Here is a 23,572-nt window from a genome sequence, read left to right as displayed (position 1 = left end):
GTACAGTTATATTAAATTAGTAACACAGTTGTACTTTTCCTTGCTTAAACTGCAGACACATATTGACCAGGAAGTGCATCATATGTTGTAGATGGGGGGATGGAGATATTCATTTGCTGCTGTTTAATGTGTGCACAGTTGTCTTTTCATTTTGTTCATATTCATGGGTTTATTTCACCTGTTGTGTCTTTTCGGCTTTTCCCGGTTAGGGGTCGTCACAGCGGAACTCCGGTCCGCTAATGATTGGTAGTTGAGTTTTACGTGCCGAGTTACCAGCCCTGACGCACAACCTTCAACGAAGGTATGCCCATTGACGCATGTCTCCACGCAGAAGACGCTCTAGCTGAAAATCGAACCGGACGACGTCTTACTGCGAGGCGACAACGCTACCACAGCACCACCACCACGGGTGGTTTATTTCACCTGACATCTCCTTAAAACAGCCTGTTCTTCCCATGAAGGATGCATTTGTTAAAATTTAAAATCTGTTTAATGTGTTTATGTAAAAACGTGTATCCCATTGAGTAATTGCTGTCTCAACTTCATTTAATGCTGCAAAACAGTTGTACTGCTTGATGTCATTCATTTTCAAATTATGTATGGCATTCACTGTTACAGAAAATGGAGGGCATGCAACGTTAGTCATGTGTTGTCCCCGGCTTTGCAGCCTTAAATGCAATAAGGATGTATGTGGATTTCTTTAGTGTAATAAAAGCTTCAGTTGAAAAAACATAATTGCATGTTTTGAGGTAAAGTTTGAGTTGTAAAATGGAAAAGGTGGAAGTAATGCAGGCAACTTTTAATTGGCTGAACTCCAAAGAATTGCCAAAATAAGTTTAGAGGAGAGGGTCGATTTACTACTGTAACTATCATAAGCCTTGGATGCTTTTTTTTAATCTTGGTTTTTGAATGACTACTGACGTTTTTCATAATTTGACTCAGTTTTTCAACAACTAAGAACACAGAAGACCAAGAGGAATGAGTTGAACTCTCCCATTATATTTCAGACAGATTTTTTTTCACATCACCCCTCCACTTTTAGACATCGTGTGTTATGTTTGCTAATCTGTTTTCTAGAACATATGATTCTTTACTGGGTCTGGGTTGTCATTCTCTGCAACAAGCAGCCTTCAAGGACATTCTTCGGAGGATGCTGTGTAATGGGACATAACCAGTCCCTCCACCTCGCGCGCGCGTGTGTGTGTGTGTGTGTGTGTGTGTGTGTGTGTGTGTGTGTGTGTGTGTGTGTGTGTGTGTGTGTGTATGTATATATATATATATATATATATATATGTATATATATATATATATATATATATATATATATATGTATATATATATATATATATATATAGCCTGTTACTCCTCAATTTTCTCTGCCCATGCCCTCCAACACCCAATCCAGTAATTTAATCCAGGTCACTATCAAGACTTCTATCCATCTTTGTCATGGTGCCCACAGCCAGCCATGGTTTGAATAAGTGTCTTTAAGTTCATGAAGCTGTAAACTTTGGAGTGGTATCGTGTCTGGACAAAGCCTGACATAATGGGGGGGGGGGGGCAAAAGCCCAGAAACAGGGACAGATTTTAAATACTGCTCTTAGAAGGTTGATAGAATAACATGATTTGTCTTGGCATGTATTTTTCTAAAGAATAGATAGTCTGAAACTCGAGTATCTGAACATTCTGCAAAAATCAGAGGTATGATCACAAGTCCTGCTTAACTCCTCAGTGCTACAGCACATGGTCACTTTTTCACAGATGGAAAACTGCTAATATATGCATTTGTCATTACTTCTTTATTGAGGGCTCCACCCTGGGAGCTTTGCATATTTTAAGCAGGCAGCACAGCACGGTTATTGCACAGAATATTTTTGCCATCTTAGTTGCATGAATGTAGAGCAGAATGATATTGGTTCAAGTTACGTGGTAAGTAGCTTTTTAAAAAAAGCCTTGGAAAAGAAAAAGTAAGTTTACTTGAAATATAAATCAGAATTATAGCTGTGCTGCTGCTTTTAAGGTTTTAGTTTTACTACCATTGAATTGGGACTGTGACTTCCTCACCTTCTCCTTAATACAGGAATTTTTTCAGTGATCAAACTGATATGCACACCTACTCCATGCCCTTTGTGGACATTTGTATCAGTTATGTTAACCTTGTATGGAAGATGTTCTTCGTGTTTCACTGTTGCAGTCATAACTGTAGGGTGATCCTGCAGGCAGGCAGCCCGAGGTCGGCCAGAATCCCAAAGTCTGGGTCCGGCGTCGGCTGTACCAGCAAGCACTCTGACGTCAGAACGCAGAGGTATAAAGCTGACAGCCGACGCCATCTTCTCCCGTCTTTCTTGCCATGCGGTGGAAAGCAGCTCGCAAGTCGTTGGTTGGTGTTTACAGACAACGTGCTTTGATTGTCTTCAGTCCGAAGTTTTCTACTTCTCTTCTCAAGCTAAGTACCCCGTTGGAGAAACTTTTTTCTTGCTCCTCCGATGTCAGAAAAAGTTAATAATTGTATATCGTGTGGAAAACAAATACCTCATAAAGATTTCCACTCTTACTGTCTACCTTGCTTAGGCCCTGACCACGACGTTTCTTGCTGTCGGTTCTGTGCCAGGTTTAATTCTCGCACTATCAAGCGTAGGAACGATTGGGCCTTGAATTATTTCGGTAGACGATTCAATTATAGGATGTCTTCGGATACTTTACCGACAACCGGAATTCAAAAGAAACGCAAAGACAAGGATAGGCCTCCGAGGTCCAAACATGATATTTTGCAGCCGGAGCCAGCTTTGGGTTTGGCGGTCGTCAGTGAGGCACTTTTGCAGCCCTTGTCGTCCGCCACTTCGGAACCGATGGCCGACACGGACTCCCATGAGGAGCCTTCTTGGCCTAGTATTTTAGCTGCTGCAGGACCTTCGGACATCGCTCCGGATGGGTCCGGAACCGCTGTGCAGGTACCGGCTTCTGAGGGGGTTTTCAGGCCTTCTAATATCACTATTTCTACAAAGACAAAGGCAAAGTCAAAGACTCCTGTTAAACCAAGGTTTTCTTCTCAAGCTTCCTCGGATACAGCTCCCAAGTCCCAGAAGCAATTACTTCGGATGGCTGAAGATTTACTTACAATGATTAGGGGTTCTCACCCTCCTCCAGAAAAAAGGCCTAGACAGGATATTCCTTCTGATTCATCTGATCAGGCTTCTGTGTCTTCTGTCTCTTCCTCTGACCAGGATTATTCTTTTCCTCCTTATGAGGATTCTGATGCAGAGGACTCTATTCCCCCTGCTTCTCCCCCTGAAGATTTCTCCTTTGGGGAAACCTTACATGAGATGAGGGAGCATTTTCATTGGGAAGGTCAGGATTACTCTGCTTCTAAGAAGAGACTTAGGGAATTTCTCCTTCTCCCTCAACACAGACCTTTGGCTATTCCTGCTGTACTTGATATTGTGGATGATGCTTTTTCTGAAGCTAACCTAAATCCTGATTCCTTGCCTCCTGCTCCTTCTAAGCCTGATAGATTTTACAGAGTCCCTGACTCTCATCAGTTCTTATTTAAGAACCCTTCTGCTGATTCCGAAACCATTTCTCAGGGTTCTAGGGCTGCTAAGGCTGCTTCATCTAAAAATCCTATTCCCTCTGAAAAGGATTCTCGTGCCTTGGACAGGTGGGGCAAAAAGGTTTACACTTCTGCTACCCTTTCTATTAGAGCTTTAAATTGCCAGTTTCACATGTTCAAGCATCAGCAATTTCTTTTGTCTGTTGTAAAGCAAAAGCTCTCTACCTTTCCTGCATGTGCAGAGGACAAGGAATTACAGGATGTATTGCATGCAACTGAACAAGTTAGCAAACATAGTTTACATTGTGGTTTTGATGCCTTAGAAGCTTCTTGCAGGGCCGCAGCCTCTGGTACTGTTATCAGGAGACATGCTTGGCTTCGTGAGCAGAATTTACCAGAACAGGTTAAGGCTAAACTGTTAGATGCCCCTGATGTCCTTCAAGAATGCAACTGCAGTCATAACATGTGGGTTGTCCTGCCTCAGGCAGCCCTCGGTCGGCCGGATTCCAAAGGTCCGCCGTCGGCTGATGTCGCATTTCTCTTCGACGTCAGAGCGGCTGGAGTACATAAGCATCAGCCAACGCCATCTTCTCCAGTCTTTCTTGTCGCGCGGTGCCCGAAGCAGAAGCAGTTCGCAAGTGCCGGTCGGTCAGCTCCTGTATTCTTCGATTCTGAAGTCATCAAAAAAGCTAAGTACCCCGTTGGGGACCTTTTCTTGCCTCAGCCGATGTCAGAAATTACTGACAAAGTTAACAATTGTCTTTCTTGTGGTAAACAAATACCTCATAAGGATTTCCACTCTTACTGTCTTCCTTGCCTTGGCCCGGACCACGATGTCTCGGCCTGTGTAGCCTGTGCTCGCTTCAACAAGCGCGCACTCAGGCGCCAGGCGGAGTTCGCTGAAGATTTTTTCGGCGATAAATTCGCTTACACAATGCCGTCGGATCTTCCGACATCACAAACTCCCAAGAAAAGAAAAGACCGGGACCGGCATCCTCGGCCCGCGTCTACCACCGACTCCACGCCAAAACCTATCGCGGGTGCTCCGGTTCCCTCTGAGGCGCTCTCTCCACCGCTCCAAACCGAAGACACCGCATTACCGACGACTCCGATTCCGGATATCACTCCGCCAGTTATTGATTTTCCTCCGGATACTGAAACCGAGGAAATGCCCGAGACCATTGCTGTAGACAAGGTCACTCCTGCACGTGAAGCTGCCAGGCCTCCTATGGCCATGTCTGTTAAGGCCTACACCAGGGCTAAGGCAGCCAGCAAAACAAAGCATCTTTCTACTAAAACCTTTCCTCAGCCTACTCCAGAGACACAAATTATGTCTGTGGCTGCTGATTTAATTTCTATGATTAGAGGTTCACAGGCTCATCCTGAGAGAGGATCCCAGCCTCCTTCTGATAAAAGGCCCCTGGTTGAACCCTCTGACCCTATTCCGTCAGATGAAGACTCTGAGGGCTCTGTCCACTCTGATAGCCAGGAAGAGCTCTTTCAGACCTATGAGGACTCAGATGCAGAGGATTCCATCCCCTCGGCCTCCCCGCCTGAGGATATTTCTTTTGGGGAAGTTCTGCATACCATGAGGGAACATTTCAAGTGGCAAGGCAAGGAATATTCTGATTCCAGAAAACGCCTTCGGACCTTCCTTAAGAAGCCCCAGCACAGGCCCTTAGCTATTCCTCCTGTACTTGATGTTTTGGATGATTTATATTCTGACTCTAGTGTTACCCCTGACTCTCTTCCTCCTGCTCCAGCCAAGCCAGACAGGTATTACAGGGTTCCAGAAACTCATTCCCATTTATTCAGGGCCCATACTGCTGATTTTGAAACTGTTTCTCAGGGGCCTAAAGGAGTTTCAGCTTCCACCTCTAAGAATCCATTGCCCTCCAACAGGGAAGCTAGGTCATTAGAGAGATGGGGCAAAAAGGTTTACACATCCACTACCTTATCTATGAGAGCTTTGAATTGCCTTTTTCATATGTTACAATATCAGGATTTCCTGTTAGAAGATTTACAAAAAACATTGGCCACTCCTGATCCTTTAGACAGGAAGGCTTTGCAGGAAGCAGTACATAACACTCAACAAGTAAGCAATCACTTCCTGCAGTGTGGATATGATGCACTGGAAGCTTCATGTAGGGCAGCTATGACAGGGGCAGTTATTCGTAGACATGCATGGTTAAAAGATCAACCTCTACCAGATCATGTAAAGGCAAAACTTCTGGATGCACCTTTGGAAAGGAACAAGCTTTTTGGTGCTAATGCTAAGGATGTGTTAAAGACCATCGAGGAAAAAGCAAAATCAGTTCAGACGGTGAAAGATTTCCTCCAGGTTCAACCCCCCAGATTCAGTAGGAATTGGCCTTCAAAAAACTGGTCCTTTCCTAATCCAGAAAAGTTTCAAAGGGGTAAAAACAGACGTGGCCGAGGAAGAGGCCAATACAGAGGTCCTTACAGGGGACGACAATGGCAGCCAGGAAACCAAATAAGTGACGCAGGGGTTTCACCTGCCCCACAGCCACAATCTCAATGACTTTCCTCTACTTCCGCCTACCAGGGAACAACTAGAAGCTCCCTTGGGCGGAAAATTATCTCTGTTTGCAGAAAACTGGCACAGACTGACAAAGGACAAATGGATTTTGGACATTATAGACCGAGGCTACAGGTTCCACTTTCATACCTTGCCAAGAAAACAAGGCATGCCAAACCTACCACAAAACCAGAGGGCAGAGGCTATCAAGCAAATCTCTCTGCTGACTCGAATGAAAGCAATAGAAAGAGTTCCACAACAAGAACAAGGCCAGGGGTTTTACTCAAGACTGTTCCTTGTTCCAAGAAAAGAATCTCAATGGAGACCAATACTGGATTTGTCCGCATTAAACACCTTTCTCATAGTGCCAAAGTTCAAAATGCTGACTCTACAGCAACTCCTTCCCATGCTGGGCAAGGGGTCTTGGCTGATTACTCTGGACCTCAAGGAGGCATACCTGCATGTCCCTATCAGACACAGCTGCAGAAGATACCTCAGATTTCTTGCAGGGCCAGAGCATTATCAATTCTCAGCATTGCCATTTGGCTTATCTACTGCGCCCAGAGTATTCACAAAATGCCTGGCTTCAGTAATTGCTCATTGCAGGCTCCAAGGGATACATATTTACCCGTACCTGGACGACTGCCTCATACAAGCGGACGACAAATTGATGTTGACAAAAAACTTGGACTATGTCATACGATTACTTCAAGCTCTGGGATACACAGTCAACTTTCAAAAGTCAAGATTGCAGCCATCCCAGCAAATAATCTTCTTAGGAGCCAAATTAGACGCAGCCTCTCAAATGGCTTACCTGACAGAAGACAAGCAAGAAAAGTTAACTCGTTACTTCAAAGGTTTAGCAAAACTCACCCAGATGACTGCAAGGAGATTCCTACAGGCCCTGGGTTACATGGCATCCTGCATTCTCCTGGTTCCATTAGCAAGACTACACATGAGAAAGCTTCAATGGTACCTAAAAAGCATTTGGTCTCAGCACAGCAACAACTTGGAGACAACCATACCACTCATTCCATGCCTACAAAAGGAATTCCTATGGTGGGCCTCGGTGAGCCAGGCCAACACAGGTATGTCATTCAAAAAACCACAGATAACACAGACCATGACCACAGACGCCTCAGACCTTGGATGGGGGGCGCACATGGAAGGCAGGTGTATACAAGGACAATGGTCTCAAAAGCAAACACATCTGCATATAAATCAAAAGGAAATGCTGGCAGTAATGCATGCCATCGAGGCCTTTCAACACCAACTTCAACAAGGCCATTTACTGATACGGACAGACAACACCACTGTGATGTGGTATATAAACAAGCAAGGGGGCACCCACTCTTACCCCCTTTGCAGACTGACAATGCATCTTTGGGGAAAAATCACTGAGCCTAAACATCCAGTTACAATCCCAGTTTGTTCCAGGCAAAGACAATGTGCTGGCGGACAGCCTAAGCAGGAATTTCACAGATCCACACGAGTGGAGGTTACATCCGAAGATCTTCACACAACTGACTTCGACATGGGGCAGGCCAGAAGTAGACCTATTTGCCTCTCACCTCAACCATCATCTACAAAAATTCTGCACAAGGACATACCATCCAAAAGCTTGGAAAATAGATGCTCTCTCATTCAACTGGAACTTCCTAACAATCTATGCATTCCCACCTCTGCCACTGATGACCTCATTACTACTAAAGATCAAAGCAGAGAGACCCAAGGGAATCATAATAGCTCCGGACTGGCCAAGACAACACTGGTACCCACTACTAAGGAGCATATGTCACACCAGGAGGTGGGCCCTTCTCTACTTTTGACTCAACACAATCTCAAAACAGTGCATCCAAACCTTCAGACACTGCAGCTAACAGCCTGGGAGATCCCATGAATAACCTCAACCTATCCATCTCCAGGGAAGTTCAGCGGATACTAACAGAGGCTCGAAGACCATCCACCAGGAAGGTTTACTTAGCAAAATGGAAGAGATTCAGCATTTGGAATACCAGCAAGGGGCATGATGCATCATTGTTGAACATCCCACTCCTCTTGGAATATTTGGTGGATATGCTAAAGAACGGCCTCTCATATTCTTCCATAAAGATACATGCATCAGCTATTTCAGCTAGATATAACACTGATCCTCCTGTCTTTTCACACCCTTTGCTAAGGCAATTCCTCAGGGGAATCAAGAACATCAAGCCACCAAGAAAGGCCCCAGTGCCAGCCTGGGACCTCAATTTTGTCCTAGAAAAACTGACTCCACCTCCTTTTGAGCCAGCAGCTTCAGTTGACTTGCAATTTCTCTCATGGAAGACAGCTTTCCTGTTGGCAATTACCTCAGCAAGAAAGGTTTCGGAACTACAGGCCCTAATGGCAATACCACCGTTCATAATTTTTCACAGAGACAGGGTTTCATTAAGGACCAACCCTACTTTTATGCCAAAGGTGGTATCTAGGGTTTCTTTAAATCAAGCTATTCATTTGCCTGCTTTCTTCCCCAATCCTGAGAATAAGGGGGAAAGACTGTTACATACCTTGGACATTCACAGACAACTTCGATACTACCTGGACAGAACCAAGGCCAGTATAAGTCTGAACAACTTTTTGTAGCTTACGCCCCTGCAGTCCAAGGAAAAGCAATTTCAAAACAGACAATTTCAAAATGGATTGGACATTGCATCAGATTTTGTTATTCCTTTCATGGAAAGACTGTTCCAGCCAATGTCAGACCACATTCCACAAGAGCTACAGCCACCTCTACAGCATTCTTAAGAGGGGTGCCTACTAAAGACATTCTAGAAGCTGCTACATGGAGCTCCGTGCATACATTCTCCAAACACTACAATCTCCCTCTATATTCCAGATCCAGAGCAGGCTTTGCTTCGGCAGTCCTGCAGGGTTTGATTGCCACACCATCTCTTTCCTAGTGCATACCTCCTCCCCCAGCTAAGCTATGGTATTCTACCCACATGTTATGACTGCAGTTGCATTCTTGAAGGACATAGTACAGTTTTGTACCTACCATAAATGTAGATGTCCGATAGACATGCAACTGCAGTCGGATTTTCCTCCTCCATACCCCTCTATGCCTAGGATCCACTCCTATCCCTGTTTCTCTTAGCTGGGGATATCTGTTATGGTGTATTTGTTTTATTTCTCATTTATTTCTCTGGAATCCTGTTTTTGTCTTCCAATTTGATTACAGCGTTCCTTGGAGGGCACCTGGCATCTGGGGCAAGAAACACTGAAGAAGATGGCGTCGGCTGATGCTTATGTACTCCAGCCGCTCTGACGGAGAGAAATGCGACATCAGCCGACGTCGGACCCAGACTTTGGAATCCGGCCGACCGAGGGCTGCCTGAGGCAGGACAAACCCACATGTTATGACTGCAGTTGCATGTCTATCGGACATCTACATTTATGGTAGGTACAAAACTGTACTTTCAGCATGATGTTTTATTTGGATCCAAGGCTGAGGAGGTTATTAAAAAGATGGAAGAAAAAGCAAAATCTATGCAGACTGTTAAAAGATTTTTTACAAGTTCAGCCTCCTAGATTTTCTAGAAACTGGCCCTCCAAAAATTGGTCCTTTCCCACGTCTGACAGGCCTCAAAGGGGAAGATATAGACGCTCCAGAGGTCGGGGGAAGGCTCAGGCCTCTTACAGGTCCAGACAATGGACTGCTTCTTCACCTAGAAGGGGAGAAGACAGACCTCAATCACAAAAGAAGCAGACCCAATGACTCTCTCCGTTGGGCTACAGGTCCTCCTTGACTGGAAGCCGCTCTCGGAGGAAAACTTTCTCTTTTCTACCAAAATTGGACTCGTATTACCCAGGACAAATGGGTTTTAGACGTGATTTTAAGAGGCTACAAATTCCACTTTCATACTCTGCCAAGGTCTTCGGGTTGGCCGGATCTGCCAAAACATCAATGGTCAGAGGCCTTAAATCAAGTGGACGCCTTATTGGCCATGAAAGCCATAGAACCTGTTCCACTTCCAGAGATGGGAAAAGGTTTTTACTCAAGACTATTTCTGGTCCCAAGGAAACAAAACTCATGGAGACCTATTCTGGACCTCTCGGTGTTAAATACCTTTCTGGAGATTCCAAAATTCAAGATGCTTACTCTGCAACAACTTCTTCCCATGCTCTCCCAGGATGCTTGGATGGTGACATTGGACTTGAAGGAAGCCTATTTACACATTCCCATCAGACAGGAACGCAGAAAATACCTCAGATTCAAGGCAGGTTCGAGACACTTTCAATTCTCTGTACTGCCCTTTGGCTTATCTACTGTGCCCAGAGTCTTTACCAAGTGTCTGGCTCCAGTAGTAGCTTATTGCAGACTCCAAGGAATTCAAATTTACCCCTACCTGGACGACTTCCTTATTCAGGCGGACAGCAAGGATCTTTTACTTCAACATCTGCAGTTTGTTCCGCGTCTTCTCCTACTACTGGGATTTTCAGTGAACACAAAAAAGTCACATTTGATCCCCTCTCAACAAATGATCTTTTTGGGAGCTCTTCTAAACACAAGCTTACAAAGGGCCTTCCTTACTCCAGAAAAACAAGTACAGCTGGCATCAATTTTCAAGACCTTGGCTACTTTAACTCAGCTCACTGCAAGGAAATTCCTGCAGGCTTTGGGCTACATGGCTTCTTGCATCCTGTTGATTCCAAATCAAGGCTTCATATGAGAAAACTTTAATGGTACCTAAAGAGTGTATGGTCTCAGCATTACCACAGCCTGGAAACAACGATACCTCTGATGTCCTTCATGGATGCATCTGCAGTCATAACAAATGGGTTGTCCTGTCGTCAGGCAGCCCTTCGGTCGGCCGGATTCCAAAGTCTGGGTCCGGCTTCGGCTGATGTCGCACTTCACCCGACGTCATCTCTGCTGGTCTTCGGGTATAAAGGCATCAGCCGACGCCATTTTCCTCAGTCTTTCTTGCCGCGTGGCGCCCGAAGCAGAAGCTGTTCGCAAGTGCCGGTCGGTCAGATCCAGAGATTACTACTACCGAATACTACTTCGAAGACTTCTAAAAAGCTAAGTACCCCGTTGGGGACTCTTTCTTGCCTCAGCCGATGTCAGAAAAAGTCAATAACTGTTTAACTTGTGGGAAACAAATACCTCATAAAGATTTCCACTCTTACTGTCTGCCTTGCTTAGGCCCAGCCCACAATGTAGCAGCCTGTTCGGCCTGTGCTTCCTTCAACCGACGAACGCTAAGGCGTCGGTCGGAGTTTGCTGAACAGTTTTTCGGCTCAGACTTTGCGTACATTATGCCGTCGGATCCTCTGACTACCCAAATTGTTAAAAAACGCAAAGAAAAAGACCGACACTCGCGGTCCGCGGTTTCGGCCGAAACCACGGTTAAGCAAGCATGAGTGTCTCAGTTTCGGCCGAAACCGAGAAAACTGGTCAATCTTCAGCCGAATCCATGACTACTACTGAGGCTCCTGCTACCTTACCTGAATCGGCCTCAGAAATTTTGCCTACAACTGTGGTTTCTAGTGATTTATCAGACACCATCCCTTTGGATGTCTCTACCCCAGCACGTGGTGCTGCTAGACCCCCTGCGGCCATGTCTATCAAGGCCTTTGCCAGGGCTAAAGCAGCCAAATCTGCTAAATCAGTGCCTGTTAAACCTCCCTCACACAGGCCCACTTCTAGTTCACAAATGCTTACTCTGGCAGAAGATTTAATATCCTTAATTAGGGGATCCCAATCTCACCCAGACAGGGCCTCTCAGCCCCCAGAAAAGAGACCTAGGGCAGAGCCCCCCGAGCCAGTGTCCCCTGATGATTCTGCGGATGACTCAGACATTACAGACCAGCCAGAGGATCCTTTTTCTACTTATGAAGATTCCGATGCTGAAGAATCCATTCCAGCTGCCTCTCCACCAGAGGAATTTTCCTTTGGGGAAACCTTACATGCCATGAGAGAACAATTCCAATGGCAGGGACAAGATTTCTCAGATTCAAGAAAAAGGCTTAGGACTTTTCTGCACTTACCACAACATAGGCCCTTAGCTATACCTCCTGTTTTGCCTGTTGTGGATGATGCATTTAATGATGTCTGCACTGCTCCTGATTCTTTACCTCCAGCCCCTGCCAAACCTGATAGATTTTACAGGGTGCCAGACACTCATCACCACCTATACAAGGCCCCACTGGCAGACCCCGAAACTATTTCCTAGGGGCCTAAGGCAGTAGCCTCGACCACAGCAAAAAACCCTATTCCTTCAGAAAGGGAATCCAGGTCCTTAGAGAGATGGGGGAAAAAAGTTTACACCTCTGCTACTCTCTCAGCTAGAGCTTTAAACTGTCAGTTTCACATGATCCAATACCAAGAGTTTATGCTTGCTCAGTTAACTAAAAAACTGTCCTCTGATGAATCTTTAGATAAGAAATATGTATTAGAAATGGTGAATAACATACAACAGGTTAGTAACCATTCCTTAAAATGTGGCTATGATGCACTGGAGGCTTCATTTAGATCAGCCATGGCTGGCACAGTGATAAGAAGACATGCATGGTTGAAAGAACAGGTCTTACCGGATCATGTTAAAGCAAAGCTATTAGATGCTCCTATGGATAAGGCCAGTCTATTTGGTACACCTGCCCAGCAGGTAATGAAGAAAATGGAAGAAAAGGCAAAAATCTGTACAAACAGTTAAAGATTTCTTACAGGTTCAGCCCCCAAGGTTTAGCAGGAACTGGCCTGCCAAAAATTGATCCTTTCCTGACTCCACAAGATCCCAAAGGGGCAGGAATAGATGCTATAGAGGCAGAAATCAATCCAGAGGAGGTGCCTACAGAGGACGACAGTGGCAAGGCAATAACAGAGGCACAGACACAGCCACTACCACTGCAACAGGACAATCACAGTGACTTGGCTCTAACTCCGCCTACCAGGGAGCAAATAGCAGCACCATTAGGCGGAAAGTTAGCCTTATTTTCGAAAAATTGGCACTATATCACAAAAGACAAGTGGATTTTGCAAACCATAGACCAAGGCTACCGGTTCCACTTCCACACCTTACCAGTAAAAAGAGGAATGCCAAACCTGCCTCCAAATCAAAAAATAGAAGCTCTACAGCAGATAACGGAATTAACAAAGATGAGAGCTGTGGAAAGAGTACCAATAACAGAACAGGGCAAAGGATTCTACTCCAGACTCTTCCTAGTACCAAGAAAAGAGAAAAGTTGGAGACCTATTCTCGACCTGTCCATCTTAAACACATACATCATTGTCCCAAAATTCAAAATGCTGACCCTACAGCAACTTCTTCCCATGCTGGGCAAGGAGTGTTGGCTGGTAACTCTAGATCTCAAGGAGGCATACCTGCACGCCGCCATTCGACCAAATTGCAGAAGATACCTCAGATTTCTTGCAGGATCAGAGCATTATCAATTCTCAGCATTGCCCTTTGGCTTATCTACTGCGCCCAGAGTATTCACAAAATGCCTGGCATCAGTAATCGCCACTGCAGAGTACAGGGAATTCAAATTTATCCATACCTGGACGACTGCCTGTTACAAGCGGACAACAAAAGCAAGCTGACAACAGATTTACAAAGGGTCATTTACTTGCTACAAGCCCTGGGATACACAGTCAATTTACAAAAGTCAAGGCTGATACCATCCCAAACAAGAACATTCTTGGGCTGAATTGGACACGGTACAGCAAATGGCATTCCTAACTGCAGGAAAACAAAAAGAACTCCCTCTTTACTTCTTGGCATTAACAAAGCAGAACAAACTAACAGCAAGAAAAGTTCTGCAGGCCTTGGGCTTCATGGCATCATGCATAATCTTGGTCCCACATGCCAGACTGCATATGAGAAAGCTACAGTGGTACCTAAAGAATTTATGGTCTCAACACAGGCACAGCTTAGAAGCAGAAATACCACTAATCCCATGCCTAAAACAGGAGTTCCTATGGTGGGCTCAAGCATGCCAGTCAAACCCAGGCCTACCCTTCCACAACTTTCGAGCAAGCCAAACCATCACAACAGACGCCTCAGACCTAGGATGGGGCACATGCTGGACAAATGCATAAGGATTGTGGACTCAGGACCAGCTGCACCTGCACATAAACCAAAAGAAATGCTGGCAGTAAAACTGGCAATCCAAAAATTCAGACCATTCCTCAAAGAAGGCCATTTGATGATAAGGACAGACAACACCACAGTCATGTGGTACATCAACAAACAGGGAGGCACTCATTCATACCCCTATGCAGAATGACTTTGGACCTTTGGAATCTGGCTCTCAGCTACAACATCCAGTTACAGGCAATATTTGTACCGGGAAAAGAGAACACCCTAGCAGACATGTTAAGCAGAACCACCTCGGATGCTCACGAATGGATGCTACACCTGGACATCTTCAAGACCATCACAAAGAAATGGGGAATGCCACAAATAGATCTATTCGCTTCCCCTCTCAATCACCAGCTCAAAAAATTCTGCACAAGGGCATTCCACCCACTTGCATGGAAGGTGGATTCTCTCTCCTTCAGCTGGAAAGGTCTGACAGCATATGCATTTCCACCTCTTCCCTTGATACACAAGGTACTACTGAAAATCAAAGAGGAACGTCCAAGGATAATCCTGATAGCTCCGAACTGGCCAAGACAACACTGGTACCCATTGCTGAGGAGCATGTCTCGGGAGAAAATGTGGTCAATACCCCTGATGCCTTTGATGTTAACTCAGAACAACTACAACATCATGCATCCAAACCTAAAAACCTTGCAACTGACTGCCTGGAACATCACATAGCAGCAACTAACCCAGATCTTTCCCAAAGGGTTAAAGACATTATCCTTGAAGCCCGCAGACCTTCAACAAGAAGGAACTATGCAGGAAAATGGAAAAGGTTTGTCATTTGGAGTGCTGAAAGAGGAAAAGATGTGTCGAACATAGATATTGCTAACATTCTGGAGTATTTGGCAGAGCTTCTACATACAGGCCTGTCCTATTCCTCCATCAAGATACATGCATCAGCTATTTCAGCAGAATACAGCTTTGATCCACCTGTCTTTTCACATCCTCTACTCAGGCAGTTCCTCAGAGGGATCAAGAATGTAAAACCTCCTAGGAAACCACCATTACCAGCATGGGACTTGAACTTTGTGCTAGAAAAGTTGACACTCCTCCGCTTTGAACCAGCAGCAACAGCAGATCTACAACACCTGTCATGGAAAACTGCTTTCCTACTGGCAATTACCTCAGCAAGGAGGGTTTCGAACTACAGGCCTTAATGGCAGTACAACCCTTCCTAATCTTCCATCAAGATAGGGTGTCCATGAGAACTAATCCTACATTTATGCCTAAGGTGGTATCCAGAGTGTCTTTAAACCAGGCAATCCACCTACCTACCTTCTTTCCCAATCCACAAAACAGAGGGGAAAGAATGCTGCATACCTTGGATGTACATAGACAGCTACACTACTACCTGGACAGAACCAAAAGTAACAGAAAACTGACCAGCTTTTTGTAGCCTATGCAACAGGAAGGGAAGGAAAAGCAATTTCCAAACAGACAATCTCCAAATGGATAGGAAATTGCATAAGATTCTGTTACTCCTACCATGGAAAACCAATTCCACAGAACATAAGGCCTCATTCTACAAGGGCTACAGCCACTACCACAGCTTTCTTACGAGGAGTGGCAACCAAGGACATTATTGAGGCGGCTACTTGGACCTCCGTGCATACATTTGCCAAGCATTATAATTTACCTCTATATTCTAGATCCCGAGCAGGGTTTGCCACTGCTGTACTGCAAGGGATCCTAACCACACCATAATTTTTCTTCCTCCTCCCCTAGTTGGCTATGGTATTCTACCCATTTGTTATGACTGCAGATGCATCCATGAAGGACATAGTACAGTTTTGTACCTACCATAAATGTAGATGTCCGAACTGGATAGCATCTGCAGTCAGGATTACCCTCCCTCCTTCCCCTCTGTGGTACTCCTAGGGTATTTACCCTCCTAATAGCTAGCTGGGGAGGAGTCTCTTATGGTGTATTTGTTTGTATATATGTACATACATGCTTATTTTTGTGTTTGCCTTCTACCTTTTTGGAAACATTGGCATTTATCCAAAATTTAGCCTTCCAAGAGGGCAACTGGCATCTGGGGCAAGAAACACTGAGGAAAATGGCGTCGGCTGATGCCTTTATACCCGAAGACCAGCAGAGATGACGTCGGGTGAAGTGCGACATCAGCCGAAGCCGGACCCAGACTTTGGAATCCGGCCGACCGAAGGGCTGCTTGACGACAGGACAACCCATTTGTTATGACTGCAGATGCTATCCAGTTCGGACATCTACATTTATGGTAGGTACAAAACTGTACTATTCCCTGCCTCCAAAAGGAGTTCCTTTGGTGGTCCAGGGCTTGTGCTTTAAACAAAGGGAATCCCTTTCGTCTACCTCATCCTCCTCAGATCATAACCACAGATGCCTCGGATTATGCTTTGGGGAGCTCATTACCTAAACAATTGCCAGCAGGGCTATTGGACAAAGAAGCATCTTCCGTGGCACATCAACTTCAAGGAAATGTTGGCAGTCCAAAATGCTCTTCTAGCCTTCCAAAATCTTTTGCAACCAGGACATCATCTGATTCGCACAGACAATACCACAGTCATGTGGTATATAAACAAGCAGGGAGGCTCTCACTCATACCCCCTTTGCAGACTAGCCATGAGTTTATGGGACACAGCTCTAAATCTGAATCTGCATCTTTAAGCTCAATTCATTCCAGGTAAACAGAATCTCTTAGCAGACAGCCTAAGCAGAAATCTTTTGGATCCTCACGAATGGATGCTAGACCCCAACTTATTCAGCAGGATTACGACAGTTTGGGGTTGCCCTCGGATAGATCTGTTTGCATCCCATCTCAATCATCAGCTGCCTCTCTTTTGCACCAGGTCCTTCCACAAAACAGCTTGGAAAGTGGATGCCCCATCTTTCAGCTGGAGGAATCTTCGATGCCTTCCTCCTCTTCCTCTTCTGCCTCGGGTGTTACTGAAAATAAAACAGGACAAACCCAAGATTATCATTTTGATAGCTCCAAATTGGCCTCGGCAGTTTTGGTATCCAACTTTAAGACACCTGTTCTTGGATCCTCCATGGATTCTGCCTCTGTTTCCTTCTCTTCTGTCCCAGCATCAGGGTCAGATGCTACACTCTCAAATCAAGACTCTTTGCCTTGCAGCTTGGCTCTACAAGGGCCTTTGATTCCTTCTGCTTTTCCCAAACAAGTTTTGGATGTTCTCTTAGAAGCTAGGCACCCTAGCACTAGAAAATCTTATGCTTCTAAATGGAAAAGATTTTGTATTTGGATGCGGGATCGAGGTTCTGATCCTCTTTTACCTGACATTTCTTCCATTCTACTTTACCTCTCTGACCTTTTGCTTAAAGGCCTCTCCTTTTCTTCCATTAAACTCCATGCTTCTGCAATCTCGGCTCATTACAACACTGATCCCCCCCATCTTCTCTCACCAGCTGGTGAGACAATTCTTGGGAGGGGCTAAGAATTTAAGACCTCCTAGAACTCCTCCTGTTCCTGCTTAGGATCTTAATTATGTTTTGGAAAAACTTACTTTACCTCCCTTTGAGCCTGCTGCTGCTTCGGATATCAAGTTCTTATCCTGGAAGACAGCTATTTTATTAGCATTGACTTCTGCCAGAAGGGTGTCAGAGTTGCAAGCTCTCATGGCTGTGGAACCATACCTTATTTTCCACCAAGACAGAGTTGCCTTGAGGACCAATCCTACATTTATGCCTAAGGTGATTTCTAAAGTGGCTTTAAATCAGACTATTCACCTTCCTACTTTCTTTCCAAATCCTCAAAACAAAGGGGAAAGGATTTTGCATTCATTGGACGTACACAGACAACTACGGTTTTACCTGGACAGAACTAAAGATTTCAGAAAATCTGATCAGTTGCTTATCTCTTTTGCCTCCAGTTCTCTAGGCAAGGCTATCTCTAAACAAATTGTTTCCAAATGGATTGCCCATGGGATAAGGTTTTGTTATTTTGGGAAGCAGATTCCAGGTACTGTTAGAAGTCATTCTACTAGGGCAGCTGCCTCTTCAGCAGCTTTTCTCAGAGGAGTTCCTACCAAGGACATTTTGGAAGCTGTCACTTGGAGTTCAGTGCATACTTTTTCTAAGCACTATAATCTCCCTTTATATTCTAAGTCTAGGGCAGGTTTTGCCTCTGCTGTCTTGCAGGGCCTTCTGGCTGCCCCTTCTTCTGCATAACCTCCTCCCTCTTCACAGCTTTGGGATTCCACCCTACAGTTATGACTGCAACAGTGAAACACGAAGAACATAGTACAGTTGTGTACACCTACCATAAATGTAGATGTTCGAGTGTCTTCACTGTTGCAGTTGGTGTTTCCCTCCCACCAATCCCCTCTTATCTTCCTCTTCTTTTATGGTGTATTTGTGTTTCCTTTTTGAACACCTTTTGGTTAATTTGGGGGACTTCTGACATCTGGGGCAAGGAAGACTGGAGAAGATGGCGTCTGCTGTCAGCTTTATACCTCTGCGTTCTGACGTCAGGGTGCTTGCTGGTACAGCCGACGCCGGACCCAGACTTTGGGATTCTGGCCGACCTCGGGCTGCCTGCCGGCAGGATCACTCTACAGTTATGACTGCAACAGTGAAGACACTCGAACATCTACATTTATGGTAGGTGTACACAACTGTACTTTCTCGGGACACACTGTGGCACAATGATTGCTTTGTTACTGCCTTATTCTTGCTCTCTGTTGGGCCACTGAGGTGTAACACTTATCATTTATTCCCTGATGTAAAGTTTTTGAGCAAAGGAACCAGTCTGTTTGCCGACTGGTCACATTTGGGGAAGAACAGAGCCCAAGTGGTGGAGTACTTGCTGCCTTTCTACATCAGTGTGCGCTGTACTACTAATACTGGTAAAACTTTTCTAGGGCACCCTTTCAGGAAAGGTCAGTAAGCTTTGTAACCAAGCAGCTCTTAGCCTTTACATGCTATTGAATTCAGAAAAGCCATAGTTATGAAGAGGAGGGTCATATCCATGTTTGACTTGTTTACAAGTATTAATGGAAATTCTTGGCTGATGGCTAATTGTCACATTTGTAAAAGTGCACTTAAAATCTGAACTTCTGATGGGTATTTGTTTTATGATGTGCTCATCTGTGTTTAACATGATTTTGAAAGTGTTTGTTTGATGTAAACTGTGAGCGTGAGCTGGAATGTTTGAGCTGAGCTCTTGAGCTACTGGTTTGATGTTTGGCTGGGTGCATTCAGTATGGTAATGCTGTTGACCTGCTGTGCTTGACAGAATGCTGTATAGAACTTGTTTTGTAGCACCAGTGGTTAGAACCTGATGTGTGTTGCCTACCTTTCAGGTGCCCTTGCCCCACACCCTTCCCCTCCCCAGGAGGGAGACTCTTCAACAGAGCTCCAGCCTGACGCCAGTCTCTCCCGCTACTGTCGACCTCACCCTCAAGGTATGTACTGTCCCTCTTTGGGAATTTAATTTCTCCTGCATGCAGGAAGAGTTGTAAATGTTTTTACCTGCTTTTTTTGTTTCCACTGTCTGCATTCCTTTCCTTTGCTGAAGTGCTGTAGCTTGAAAAATTCCTGAATGAAATTAGAGCAAAGCTCTTGGGGGGGGGGGGGGTTGCTGAGGGCAGTTGCATGAATTATATAGGCAAATCTTAAGAAGAATTTATTCAGCTTGGGTGATATTCTGTATGCTGTTGATTTATTTCTGTGTTTAAGTACATGCATATCAAAATATAGACCTGCCTACTCAGAAGCTAAGTGCTTCATATGAAAGAAGAAATTCTGCATTCATTACATATTGGGGAAAATGACCTGCATAATATATGCCATTAAGTGTTGTGTAGGTGTGTGATGCAGGACAGGAATTAATTGAAAGAGCAGCCTGGCCTGTCCCAAGAGTTGAGAGATGGTGCCTTCTGCATTTGTGTCTGTGTGTATATGCAGTATGTAGTTAGTACAATTTTTTGTTCAAAACCATAGAAAGTAACCTTGATCATCATTACTAAATTAGTTTATTTGAAGTACAAGTTCAGTAGCTGTAAGTGCTGGTCATGTTTGCTTTTATCTGCAGTGACACTGCAGGTGGATGTGCCCAGTAAATCATACTGTTAAAGATGATAATTAACTGTAAATTATAATAAAGTATAAGTCTTGTTTTAAAACAGTTTTGAATTCAGATTAATATAAAAAACTGTTTATTGTATGGTCTATGTTGCACAAAAACTGATGTTACCTGCATTGACCAACTCTAGTTGAAACAACCCAAAGCTGTACTGCAGTTAAATTCTGGGTGTTGCCAGAGGAGAAGGCTTCAAGTGATGTACAGAACTGCTCATACCCAAGAAGTGAACATTAAAGTGATTTGCTAATGGGGAAAAACGCTGGTGCACCATGTGATGTGATATAGAAACTGCTGAAAAAATGATCTGAAGTTGTTTTCATCTGGTCTTCAACATGTGGGACCCTGGATCCGGCACAGATCCAACTATGCTGCATACTCCATCATTGGATCTAAGCTCCTCCCTTACCCATAATGCCCCCGTCTCCCTCCTCCCCTCAGATCTCGTTTGCCGCTCATCAGAGACAGCGTGGTTCAGCTCCTTGTTGAAGTAAGAGCTTTTTAATCTTTTTCTATCCCTTCTTTTTCCTTATGGGTGTCTTTGCGTCTCTTCTTTGCTTTAACCTACCCTGTCCCTGGCACTTTGAGTTGGTTAAAAAAAAAAAAAATTTCTCCCTCCCTTTCTCATTCCCCTTCCCCCCTTTACTGTCTTGTGTGAGTGTAGTGTAGTGTGTGGGTTCCTGTGGCCGTAGCCAAACCACCCAAGCCAGGCTTCAGGAAATGTGCAGTGTGGCCATATACTCCCTCCTCCTAATGGCCACACTCTGTGCATTGTTTGCCTAGGTGTTGATCACCTGGATTCCTCCTGCTCAGTCTCCCACAGGCTTAAATCTCCGTGCCCTGATTGACAGGAGGAATAAGCTGATCCTTAAGGGCCTCCTCCCTTCGGAGGCTTCTTCCTCCTCCACCCTGGCTTCTGGAGTTCAACCTCCCTCCAAGAAGTCTGGGGACAGGGAAAAGTTCCTTTCCAAGTAATGGGACAGGCCTAAAAAGTTGTCCCCTGACCGCTCTTCTTTGGTCGAGCCACCGGCTAAGTCTTAGCCAGATCCGACCCGGAACTCTCTTCTACTCTGTTCCCCCTGCTTCTCACCAGAGCCAAAGACTACCCAGACTCAGTCCCCTCTCTCTCTGCCTCCCCATGACGTTACTCCAGGCCTAGGTTGGTGGCTTCTTCCATCCGGTCTTCTCAGAGCCTTTCTGAAGCCAAGGTGGACAGGATGATGCAGAAGTTTGTCCGGACCCAGATTCATTTGGGAGTCTTGTCTGCTCCTTCCCCCTCTGGGGTTGGGAGCATGCAGTCCATTTTCTTTCCTATTGCTCCTTCTCCGATCCGGCCTCTGGTTTTGGAGACATTGGGTCCGAGGGTTCCTGGCATTGAGGGATCAGCACCGGTGGTTCCCAGTACCTTGACACCAACCATTGCCCTAAGTGGTTCAGTTCAGACGTTTTCAAATCAGATTCTCAGAGCCGTAGGCTCAGTCACTATTTTCCGAGGGGATGGCGTCGACTTCAAGGTTTTCAGAGTCGGCCCTTCCTATTGAGGTTTCAGAGCCCAGAGGTTCGGCTCCCGCACCCCCCCTTGCCGCAGGGGGTGGCAGATCCAGTCCTAGTCATTCCTACTTCGAGGATTTCTTTGTCTTCTGCTTTTGATGTGGTAGAGGGGGTTCTCCTGGTTCCCTCAAGACCCCTTGATGCTGTCATCCTCTGAGTCCATCCAGGCTCCCTGTTTTTCTTGTCTGGAGTCTGCCATCCTGCCCTCTCAAGGACAGCCTGTTGCCACTGCATCCCATTAGATCCCCCCTCGGAACTGCCGGAGGTTTTCGAGTCTTCCCTAGAAATCCCCCTTGAGGAGATCCCTCGGATGCTCACGTGCAAGAGGAGACACCTGGACTTCCCCACCGGAGTCCCTCACTGAAGATACCGATTTGGAGGAAGGGGCGGGTTCCTACCAATCACCCCCAGAGGATGTCTCTTTTGAAGGCATTATAGAAATCCTGCATCAGTGTGGTCTACCCAAAAGCCCATCCCGGATGAGTCAGCATTCCTAGAGGTGTTTGGCACAGGACCTTCTATCTCCTGGCTGTCCACTCCCGTGGATCCCCTCGTGGAATTTAAATCCATCCAGGGCATGGAAGGAGCCAGATACTGTTCAGCCTATCCCCAAGCTCCAGGACAAAATACCCAGTGCTCCCTCCGATAGGCAGCATTGACCGAAGGGACCAGTCAATGCCATGGTGGTTGCGGCAGCCACCAGGAAAGAGCTAGCTCAGGAGAGCTCTACAGTTCCATCCTCCAGACAGGGAGTCTCGGACTGTGGACCATTTTAGGAAGCAAGCTTATGCTTCAGCCACGTTTACCTTGCATGCGCTGAACTACATGGCACATGTTAGCAGACTGCAGTGAGACCTGGTCAAAGAGGTCGCTGAGTCTGCCCCTGGGTCCATGTCAGCTGAAGAGAAAAAGCTGTTCTCTTCCTGTATGACCACCCTTACCACAATATCGACTACTTCCATGAGGCTGCTGTCACACAGTACTGGAGGTGCCTCTAGAGCTGCTGGGATAGGCGTAGCCATCAAGCCTGGCTCCAGCTTTGTGCATTCTCGGACCCCTTCAAGCCGTCATTTACAAAACACCCCTTATTGATGGTTCCACACTTTCTGGTAAGACCATTCGAGACACCTTAGTCAAGAAAGAGGAGGACTGAGACTGCCATCTGAATCTGCTTCTCTATCCCACAACGATTCTTCTCTAGGAATCAGTGTGGGGTGAAGATGTGGTTCTGGAAATCTCAAAGCTGTTCCCACAAAGCTCAGGATTTGCCCTCCACCAGAGGCAGAGGGGTATACGACATATGCCGCTCTCATGGCAGAGGGGCCCTGAGGAACCTAGGATGTTCTTCATGTTTCACTGTTGCAGTCATCACATTTGTGTTATTCCTGCCAGGGTAGCCCTCGGCCTGCCCGTATACCATAGACTTAGTATTTCTGCGTCGGTTGCTGTCACTTAAGGACTGATGTCAGGTCATCAGTGGTATAAAGGAAGGCATCTGACGCCATTACATCAGTCTTTCTTGCCGTGGAGCCAGAAGCAGAAGCAGTTTGGATGAGTACCGGTCGGCTGCTACCCGAGTTTTGTTTCCGAGTTGAAGTCTCAGGGGTACAAAATCTCCTTCCACACCCTTCCAACCCCAAAAGGGTTCCTGGATCTACCACCAAATCAGTGGGCAGAGGCACAAAACCAAATCCATTCCCTGCTCTCCTAGAGGGCAGTAG

The 23,572-nt window shown here is 45.7% G+C and overlaps 1 protein-coding gene across 1 annotated transcript in view; it reads left to right on the top strand.

Moving 5' to 3' along the window:
• Positions 1-23,572, top strand: part of PRRC2C (proline rich coiled-coil 2C) — a 2,776,386-nt gene that overhangs the window by 2,197,232 nt on the left and 555,582 nt on the right. Inside the window, exon 25 of the mRNA XM_044086759.1 lies at positions 19,522-19,623. Coding sequence (XP_043942694.1) covers positions 19,522-19,623 — 102 coding nt within the window. The remainder of the gene's footprint in view (positions 1-19,521; positions 19,624-23,572) is intronic.

This window comes from Protopterus annectens, chromosome 10.part0, assembly GCF_019279795.1.
Source record: "Protopterus annectens isolate FY-2018-M chromosome 10.part0, PAN1.0, whole genome shotgun sequence".
NCBI lineage: Eukaryota > Metazoa > Chordata > Ceratodontiformes > Protopteridae > Protopterus > Protopterus annectens.
The sequence above is the reverse complement of the archived record's forward strand: the minus strand, read 5'-3'. Positions and strand labels throughout refer to the sequence as shown.